Below are 10,613 nucleotides of genomic sequence, written 5' to 3'. Positions count from 1 at the left end.
GGCCGAGCGGGACGCGCACCGGGCGCTGCTCCGCTCCAGCCGCTTCCCGCTGCCGCTCATTCATCTCCCGCGCGGTGGGTAAACAGCGCTCCGTAAGCCCGGCCTCGGCCAAACTTGGTCCAGGGGAAGTGCCCTTTAGAAAATACCTGCCAAACGGCGGTTTTCGCGTCTCTTTCATTTGTAACTGTATTTTTGACCGTTCTTTTCGGTTTTTGGAAGGTGGCATGTGCCCAGATAGGCTATTTCTATTGATATTCTAGCGCTCTGTAAATAACTTTGCGTTTCTTCAGATGTGTTGGTCGTAGCAAATGCGGCTTACAACTTTTTAATTAAAATATTATTGGCTTATAATTTAAGTTGGCTTGTAAAACAGTGTAGCGGGATGTGAGCTGTGGTTTCTAAGGGTGAACTCAGTTTAAGGGCTGTTTTATCAAACTTTGCTGCACTTCAGCTGCAGCACGCCCTGTGAAGCTGGTGCTTTGAGGCCTTGTATCTCTTGTGACATTGAATAGAAATACCCGAGAACTTCTACAGTAGGTCACTAGAGAGTTTCTCAAAGAGAAACCCCAGGTGATTTGTCAGGCTTGTGAATGAAGGGATATTGACACATTTTCATCTGTTTTTCAGAAAAAGAGCAACAGGAAGCAATTGAACACATTGATGAAGTACAGAATGAAATAGACAGGTAAACGTTATCTAACTTTTAAAATGTTTTAGCAGAAATTGAAATGTAGCTGACAAAAGTGAAAGTGTTTAGTATAAAGTGAGCACTCGGTAGTGCTCACTGTCTTTGAACTCTGCCAAGATATACCTGTGTTCTGACTTGATTAGAGACATTAAAATAACAAAGAAGTGTCCTGGTTTCTTGCTTAATTGTGTATAATTAAAGAGGTAGAACTTGAGTTTAAAATTTTTAATTAATTGTGGTATTTTTGATAATAGAAATGTATTTCGCTGTGGCTTCTCAAGTTAATGTGTAAGCTGTTTGGCTAAAGTATTTCCCTGTTAGCAAGCAGAACCAAACACTTGGCTGAAAAGTCAGCTTTTATTATACGTTTTTATTATAATATTCACGGGCTTGTGCAGTGATACACAGAAAATGTCTCTGAGGTGTTAATTTTGTATGCCAAAGCTCTTGGGGATGTGGGTTCTGTGTCAGTCCCTGCCTGCATGTTCTCTCCATGCCCAGTGTCCTACAGGGACTGCAGGTGGCTCTTGGGGCTGTGAATGTGGGAAGCTGTTGCAGTATGAGGGCTTTGCCTTTTTACGAGAGCAGCTCAGTTTTAAGTCTTCAGATTTTACTTGCACAGGTGCAGAATTTTGTTGCTGTAGCTTCCTTGCCTGACTAAAAGTTTTAGGGGGCAGGTGATAGGGCTGTGTTACCCTTCTACGGGTTTTGTGCAGGCAAAATGTTCAAGAGGTAAAACACTGCTTTGTGTTTAGAAGATTCCATTCAGACCAGTGAGATTGCTTCTGGCAGAGTGTTTCTTAAGAGTTGTTACAGCTCTGAGCTTCTGTGGTTTTTGGGACACTTCATCTGCAGAATATGGCAGACTGGTCTTATCAAACACTTTCAACTTTTAGTTAACTGCTCTGATGTGTCCTTAAATCCCAGTTGTCTCCTGTGGTTAACATGGCTCCTTCTCTCACAGACTGAATGAACAAGCCAGTGAGGAAATTTTGAAAGTAGAACAGAAATACAACAAACTCCGCCAACCATTCTTCCAGAAGAGGTCAGAATTGATCGCCAAAATCCCGAATTTCTGGGTAACAACATTTGTCAACCACCCACAAGGTACATTCTTAACAGCCCTCTTTTTTCCCCCCCTGTAAATTCAGTGTTTGCTTGATTGTTATGTGAGTGCCTTAAAGCTCCAAGGGTCTTGTGGAGTTGTTACTAAGCATACAAAACACTTCCTTTCTGTCTTAGATTTCATTTTTTAAGCTTTTTCTTTCTTGCACTGGTTTGCCAAAGGAACATCTTGTTTATTAAAATATTTCAATCCTAAAATTTCTCTCTGCATTTTAAATTGCAAGTTTTCCACTTTATTCAGTTCTTTGGGAACTTAGAACAAAAAAAAAAAAAAAACAACCAAAACAATTGTTCTAGATTGTTTGGGTGGTTTTTAATGGGAAGTGAGCTCCTTGGAACTCCTGATAATAAACTTTCTACAAAACAGTTTTTAGACTGCTTAGATTGAGCAAACTACATGTATGAAAATCTGTTTGAGAGGGAAGGGTGGGTATGTGTGGGTAGGCTGTTGGCTGGTAACTTGAAAAGAAAGAGCCATGAAGAGTTGGTTTGGACAGATGTGTTGCTTTTTAGATCTTCCTGGCTGTCAGTTTCCTGTGTTTTACCTGCCTGTTTCATGACTTTGTTAATGTGGGATTCTTCCTTCTCTCTCAGTATCTGCACTGCTGGGAGAAGAAGATGAGGAAGCACTGCATTACTTGACCAGAGTTGAGGTGACAGAATTTGAAGACATCAAATCAGGTTACAGAATAGATTTTGTAAGTACTTTAAATAGTTCATTCACTTGTGATTTTGCTGTCGTTTTTTTTAATGTAATTGCATGTTGGGTTGTAGTTTATAACTTAAATCTCTACAGTTATCTATTTAGTGCCAGGTTTGACTTGTTATGTGTGTTTCCATTCTGTGAGTTCTAACTCTTTGCTTTCCACTTTGCAGTATTTTGATGAGAATCCCTACTTTGAAAATAAAGTTCTCTCCAAAGAGTTTCACCTCAATGAAAGTGGAGACCCATCTTCAAAATCGACTGAGATCAAATGGAAATCTGGAAAGGTAAGTATTGCATCTGGGAGAGCACAAGTGTGACCAAGTGAAAACATTAACAAGTGCATTAGCTTGTCTCTTCCTTGGCCAGAATCTAGACTGTGTTGTGTTGTTTACTTAAAAAAACTACTAAATGAAGAATTCCAAGGACAACAGGTTTAGGGAATCAGATAGCAGCGTGTGATCTTGTTTTATATTTTCCTCTATTTCTTCGACTTCATTTCCAGATGTCACATCTTTTGTGGAATTTGCAGCCATAATTGGGCACACCTGTCCCCCAGGCAGTGTTCAAGAATCATTAATTTACCGCAGTTTATTTCTGTAGAAGTTCTTCAGTGTTATCCTGAAGATTTTGATCAGAGTTTATAAAATTAGAGCTGAGGCTTGCAGTTAAATTGCAGCTTGGTTTGTCACTCTCAGACCAAGGAGAAAATTTAATGTTTTTCGTATTGAGAACTAGAACATTTCCTCTTGTACCAGAAATTGCATTCCTGTACAGACCAGTTGTGTAATCTTTACAATACTGCACAAAATCAGTGTGAATTCTACTTTGTTCTTAAACAGTCTAAACCTATAAATGTTGTCATTCTGTCAGGAGAAAAAAACACTGAAAGTGTGGTGTAACCTATGGTCAGAGAAATTATTTAATTTCAGACTTAACGAAAATATTGTTGCAAACTTACTACAAACTTACTACTTCTTTTCTAGGGTAAGGTGATAGATACATCTCTTACATGTATTCTTGTGACCATATTTTAGCAGTTTTTGTGGAGTTTTTTTGCACTTACTACAGAGTGGTGTGAAGACTTCAGAGTGGGAAATTGTAGGCAGAAAGGCCTAGGCAGGTCTTTATATCCAAATGCTGAAAGAGCTTAGAGGTGTGGAGACTTTAAATTGGCTGTATGTAGTAGTTGCTGCAGTTACAACTACTCTGAGTGGCAATTAGACCTTGTAAGTTCAGTATGTCATTAAATACTTGTCCTACTTGTGTTTCCCTGAGATAGGGAAACGTAAATCAAATCTGAGATTATGTGAGTTTTCAGTGTTCCAGTGGAGGCCATTGAAAGAAACCAGTGGGTTTACTGTTCTCTCATGTTTATGAGAAATGCAGTATCTTCTGTGAGTTGTTTGGGCTTCAGACTTACCCTTGAAGAGGGAGGGGAAAGTGACTTCTTAGGGTTGTTTAGACAAGTGCATTTTTTAAATGGTGCTTATAGGAAAAAAAATGTCATGGAAGGACAACTTTAGGGAACTTCTTAACTTTCTTTTCAGGACCTGACAAAACGTTCAAGCCAGACACAGAACAAAGCCAGTAGGAAGAGGCAGCATGAAGAGCCAGAAAGCTTCTTCACCTGGTTCACTGACCACTCTGATGCAGGGGCTGATGAGCTAGGAGAAGTCATCAAGGATGACATCTGGCCAAACCCCCTACAGTACTACTTGGTAGGTACAGCCCTGAGCAGGGCATTGCACCCACAGCAGCTCTGAGAAAGAGGGAATTTCATCACTGTATTGATGTTGCAAATGTGTCTTTAAGGTTCCTGATATGGATGATGAAGAAGGGGAGGGTGAGGAGGATGACGACGATGATGAAGAGGAGGAAGGATTAGAGGATATTGATGAAGAAGGAGATGAAGATGAGGGGGAGGAGGATGAAGATGATGATGAGGGAGAGGAAGGAGAGGTGAGTAATCTTGCCCTTCATGCCATTTGTGTGGTGTTTGAGAGGGATCTTTTAAGAATACCAATTGTGGCAAAGGTGAACTGGCTCTTTTCTGCACCCCAGAGGTGTGAGAACTGTGACTGCATTAACTTGAGTGGTTTCAGGTAGCAATAACTGTGTTTGTGTTTATGAGAGACAGTGGAAGTATATAGTTTCAGTAAATTTGTAAGGGAAGTGCTCTAGGAGAACTAGGATATTAATGTGACAAAATTCTTATTTCATTATTGAGTATTCTAGCAATGTTTTACATATAAATGGCTTTTGTTGCTGCATCCAGTCATCCTTCCCACTTGTTGGTTTATTTCTGCTTATGGCCAGCCTAGCTAACACTTTCTGTTGGGCTCAGGAATTAAAACTTTGCTTTAGTAGTAAGTGGGATTTCAAGTTCAGCATCCAGGGTGTTGGGAAGTTAGTTTAGAATGTCTTTGTTTCTTGAAACTGGGTGTGGTGTGTCTGACTTCCAGCAGCACAAACCATGTGCAGTGAGAGGAGGGCTGTGCTGGGCTCTGTTCTATAACCTAGAATTTGGCATGTGAAAGGTGAAGCATTTTGTTCTTTGCAGTTTTAAATGAGGGCAAAAAGATGATCCTTCATTTTCCACATGTTAAACTCACGGCAGTGCTTGTAGTGATTCTAAGTCACAGTTTGTCAAACCTCTGATGTGTTTTCCTTGGGACACCCAGGGAGTGAGTGATGTGTGCTCAGTAGTTGGGCACCCAGGGCAAGTGTTACCATCCTTTAGCGAGGGAAGAGATGATCATAGAGCACCATGAGTAGCGCTGTAAAAAGTTCTGGTCACTGCATTTGCTATCTGAAGTTTAGTGATTAGATTTATTTAATTCTTGCTTATCTTTCAACAGGAGGATGAAGGAGAAGATGACTAATTGAACACTGATGGATTCCAAACCCCCTTTTTACCTTTTTAATTTTTCTCCAGTCCCTGGGAGCAAGTTGCTGTCTTTTTTTTCTTGTGCTCAGTCGCCTTGTTCTCTTGAGGTCTCTTTTTCTCTCCTCTACACCATGGTTCACGATTTCTTTTGGGGAAATATCTTGAGCAGAATACAGTGGAAAAAAATCTACCAGTTTCTGTTTCAAGTTCATTTTTATCCCTTTCTGTCTCAAAACAAAAACTGTTTATGAATTCAACACACCATGTTCTGTGGGAAAAAAGAAAACCTTCTGCTCCCTTCACTCTGCTGGAAGCTGAAGAGTGCTAGGCCCCTGTGTAGTAGTGCATAGAATCTAGCTTTTTTCCTTCTTTCTCTGTATATTGGGCTCAGAGATTACACTGTGTCTCTATGTGAATATGGACAGTTAGCATTTACCAACATGTATCTGTCTACTTTCTCTTGTTTAAAAAAAAGAAAAAACGACAAAAAAATAAAAATAAAAATGGGGTTATAGAAGGTCAGCCGGGGTGGGTTTCAGAAGTTTGGGTGGGTTAAGTGGGCATTTTGACAACATGGCTTCTTCTCCTTTGGCATGTTTAATTGTGATGTTTAACAAACATCCTTGCAGTTTAAGATGACACTTTTAAAATAAAATCTTCTCCTAATGATGACTTTGAGCCCTGCCACTTGATGGAGAATCAGCAGAACCTGTAGGATCTTATTTGGAATTGACATTCTCTATTGTAATTTTGTTCTTGTTTATTTTTAAAATTTCTTTTTGTTTTGGTTTTTTTGGTGGTTTTTCCCTTTTTTTTTCTTTTTTTTTGTTTTTTTGTTTTGGTTTTTTTTTTTGTTTCACTGGAAAGGAAAGAAAGATGCTCAGTTTTAAACGTTAAAGTGTACAAGTTGCTTTGTTACAATAAAACTAAATGTGTACACAAAGGGACTGGTTGGTCTTCACTGAAAGAAACAGCTTTTATATCCTATTTAGAACTTGCTGTAGTTTCTTGGCATTTTTGGGGGCATTTTGTCAGTATTTCTGTAGTGCAGTGCAGCCTTGTGGTTGTGTGGACTGAACCAGTTCATGTAGTTCCCACTATTTCAGTACCTGTAAAGTGTTGCCTGTGGTAGTTCCTACTGCACACTGACTCTTGAGTTCCCTGTAGGGTCATGTGCTGTGTGTGAGGACACAGGTATATATTCATGTTTTGCAAAAAGGAAAGTCATTTGATTTGTAGAATTTTTAGTAATTTGCAGTACTGTATCTCCAGTACATCAGTTTGCATGAAAATACCATGCAAGCTCAGAATAAAAAGACCAAGGGGTGGTTTTAAAATATTTGGGTGATTTTGTAAGTTTTCAGTTAAAAACAAATCTTAATTGCAAGCTAATTTGGGGGCTGTTTCAAAGAGCAAGATTCTTAGTAAAGTTCATGTATAAAAAGTTGCTACTTCAATGCTTTTTTTTCCTTGGTAGCATGTATATGTGCTTTAGATACACTGTACTCTCATTTTAAGAGACTGCATTTGAGAAACTTGTAACAATTTCACATAAGAGGGTGTTGGAACTGGTATTCCACAAAATGTAATGGAAGTTGTTTTAACATGCTTTGCTTTTGAAATATTTAAGAAAAAATGTTCTATCAGCTCATCTGAAATTCAAACAGCTCTTTGGATGTGTAGAAAAGACTGTCTTCTGGGAAGACTTGTTATATTCTCTGATTCCTTTTCCTCACAGAATTTGCTGTAGTCAAATTCAGCTTTTTTTGATGCTTAAGAATACACTTGGCAGAACAAGATCAATGTCTGGTTGAGACGTGCACAAATAACGTGTGAGGGAAAACATTCTGTAAGTGTGTGGTCCAGCTTGGATTCAATCCAGTTATCAGAGACAATGCAACGTCCAGTCTCATGTGATCAATGCAAAAATAAGACAACCATGTACTTTATTCCATCTCAACAAAAGCTTCTGCCCTCATCCTGCTTTGCAGAGCCAAGTACAACGTTGATCAGTAATGGTTTCTTACCATCTAGAGAGAGAAGGAACAAAACCCATGAAGTCCTATAAATTTTAGTGTTTTTTTAATTTGATTCCTTTTTGTTGTAAGATTGAAATTAGCTTCCTGTTGTGGTAGAGGGTCGATGTGCTGTTTCTTGCCATGATGCCTCATTACTTAATTTTTATGTAGTCCTAATTGTAGTTCCTCAAGGAAAATAATCTTTTGCTAGTCTTGAATGCTTTAGGAAAAATATTGTGGCATTGTTGTTCCATCCCTGTTGGTTACTAGCAGAAAACTTATAAAAACTGTTTTGAAAGTAATCAAAGCTTCAGGCTCTGTAAAGTCAAATAGCAGGAACAAGAAATGAGAAGTCTGGATAATTAAATGCTACTTAAGAGATTTTTCTTGCGCATTCTTTAGGATTTTACAGGGTGCCAAAATACTCTTGCTACTGTACTGATAATACTGAATTTGCTGTGAAACTTGAGGGTTTACTCCTGGCAATGGCTAAAGAGTAAACTGACATGGTAAAAGAATAAACCATATTAGTTAAGTGTTATTTTAATTTTTTTTTTCTAGCATGGAAATGATTAGGGATTAACAATTTCTCTGCAATGCTCAAGAAATACTACAGCTGGCCATCGTGTGCTCTGACTGTTCACTTAATGTCTAATTTGGCTGAATATATGTAATGGGTGTCCATTTTTTACTGGATTTATTTTATATGTGTATAAAGAGCTTTTTTAAAAGACATCTACCTTGGATAATAATGGAAGATTCATTCTTATTAAATATCATTAATTCCCCACTGCTTGAGTTCCTCACATACAGTTAATCCCACCATGTGAAATTTGTCACAGGTGGTGAACGACTTCAGCTTTTTTGGCTTGAATTTCCAGGGCTAGAACATAACAGTTGGCAGCAATTTAGTAAAGCTGCTGTGCTGGGGCTATATGGCCTAACTATCTCAAAGGTTATTTTTAAGTTTAATTGCTATAAAATTGAATCTTTTGTCTGTAATTTCTCGTGCCAAAGGAAACAAATACAGCTGAGTGTGTAAATACAGCCAGGAAGGTTTGGGGTTTTTAAAGAGATTATCTGTGTACTTATTCATACTTGTCAACATAGTTTCTGTCCCTGTAAACAAGCATTATCTGAATCGATTTCTCAGTCATTTATGATATTCATTTGAATCTGTAAGCTCTTTGTACCACACTAAACCAGGTGCATAAGGATAGTTCTTTGTTTATTGGATACTGTTCCTGAATTTTGAAGCCATGTTGTTTTTTGTTTTGGTTTTTTGTTTTTTTAAAGAGAATGAAATCAATGAAATAATTTCTCTGCTGTACCTTCAAGCTATCCTTCTGTTTGAAGGAATTAAAATACATTTAACTGTTACTTGATGTTACCATTTCTAAGAGTCTTTTTCAAAAGAATCAAGTTTTTTAGTCCCAAACTCAAATCTTTAGTCCCAAACACAATCTTTCACGGGTGATGTGGACAGTGCTTGCTTTTCCTTTATGGAGAAGAGTGAGGGGAGGTCGCAAGTGCCTGGTACACAACACTTGCTTCCTGCGGGAAACAGATTTATGCTTACTGCCCTTTCTCCCTCTCCTGGATTAAAAATTGAAACTTTTAAGACTTTTTCTTGATCATCACCTTTTCCGCGTGCTCTCTCGGGTATAATGGAGGACAGGGACTGCCGGCTCAAGGTCGGGACGCGCCTTTAGCCCCCGCCCTGCCCCGGGAACCCCCAGAGAGTCCGCGCAGCTCCCGGGCCGGTGCCACCGCCCCTTGCCGGCTCCTGGGCAGGACCTTCACCGGGATCATCCTCCGGGGCTGGACGGGCACTTCGTGCTCCCAGTAGTGACATTCACCTTCCCGCGGGACAGGGGGCTGCCGAATGGGCAGGAACTGCTGGTCCCACGTACCGGCCCCCTCTCTCGGCAGGAACTGCGGGACACAGCTGAGCCATGCCCGGGGAAGGGGTTGGGATACTGGGTAGCCAGGGACGCTGCCTTGGGGTCACCCGAGAGGTGAGAGCCAGCCCTTTCCCTCCACGCTGGGGAACTCCAGCTCCCCAACATCCCTGAACTGCCCCCTGCCCTTCCTCTGCCTCCCCTGGAGGCCCTGAGAGCTGAAGGAAAGAGGAGGAGGAAGCCACTGTAGGAACCCTGACTGCCTGGTGGGCAAAGGACCCCAGGCCAGAGCCCCCCAAGCACGTCCCCAGAGACAGCCAAACACAGCCTTGATCCAATCTGCTGGAGGTGTGGAAACATCCCTGCTCCTCTGGAACCCAGTCTACACTTGCTAGTTTGATTTTCCCCTTTCCAGTATTTCCACTGAATGAACTGTCAAATTAAAATAATTGCTTAAACACTAAACAGAGCCTGGACCATGTTCTAAATAGCATCAGGTTTCTGAAGGGTTTATATTAATCAAATGCACTTGCTTTATTAACAACAGGAGCATATTCAAAGGCTTTGTATTAGTTTAAGGCTTTATTAATTCAAGTCAGTTCAGCTAGGTTCAAATTTTTAATTTTATGATGAGTTCCTTTTATTAATTACTCAGTTGCAAATCACAAAATGTTTAGGCTAGAAAAACTTTTCTAATTAAGTAAAAGGAACATACTTCTGTTTATTAGTATATTTCTAAATTTGTATGTGGGAATACTATCACCTCCAAATGCCTTCTGATTCAGCTGTGCACTGCTCCATGATTGAAAAGCATATTAGCAGGATAGACACATTATGTAATACTGCTGAGAAGCGTCTTTAAACACCTGAAAACAACAAGTATATTTTTATTTTTTTTAAAGCACTGGACTTGTGACACACAGTCTATTCTGTGTGATGCTGTGGCACTACTGCAGCACGGTGTTTTTTCACTACGGTAGCCAGGGGATTGCTGCCAGCCTCGCCAATGCATGTGGGACGTTTTTTCACTCAAATATTCAGCAGAAACTGCGTGTGAAGTTCTGCAGGGGAAAACTTCCCCAAAGCCCAGCATCGCCCCGTCCCAGGGATGGGATGCAGGGATGCCGTCGCAAGCAGAGTTGCACTTCGCCGCTTCCCCTTCGAGCGAGCGCCGGTCACGAGCCCTTGTGGAGAACTGAAACTGGGAACCACCCGATGGCCCCGGCACAAAGGGCCCGGCTGGGGCCACCGCGGGGCTTTCTGCTCCGGGCTTCCAGAGGGACGGAGC

The 10,613-nt window shown here is 40.4% G+C and overlaps 1 protein-coding gene across 1 annotated transcript in view; it reads left to right on the top strand.

Annotated features, from left to right (window-relative positions):
- The window catches only part of SET (SET nuclear proto-oncogene), a 20,205-nt gene extending 11,396 nt beyond the window's left edge, over positions 1-8,809 (top strand). Inside the window, exons 2-8 of the mRNA XM_005421310.2 lie at positions 628-685; positions 1,653-1,795; positions 2,408-2,511; positions 2,690-2,803; positions 4,067-4,237; positions 4,332-4,478; positions 5,378-8,809. Coding sequence (XP_005421367.2) covers positions 628-685; positions 1,653-1,795; positions 2,408-2,511; positions 2,690-2,803; positions 4,067-4,237; positions 4,332-4,478; positions 5,378-5,401 — 761 coding nt within the window. The 3' untranslated portion in view covers positions 5,402-8,809. The remainder of the gene's footprint in view (positions 1-627; positions 686-1,652; positions 1,796-2,407; positions 2,512-2,689; positions 2,804-4,066; positions 4,238-4,331; positions 4,479-5,377) is intronic.
- The last annotated feature ends 1,804 nt before the right edge of the window (positions 8,810-10,613 follow it).

Source organism: Geospiza fortis, unplaced genomic scaffold (genome assembly GCF_000277835.1).
Source record: "Geospiza fortis unplaced genomic scaffold, GeoFor_1.0 scaffold27, whole genome shotgun sequence".
Taxonomy (NCBI): Eukaryota; Metazoa; Chordata; class Aves; order Passeriformes; family Thraupidae; genus Geospiza; species Geospiza fortis.
The sequence above is the reverse complement of the archived record's forward strand: the minus strand, read 5'-3'. Positions and strand labels throughout refer to the sequence as shown.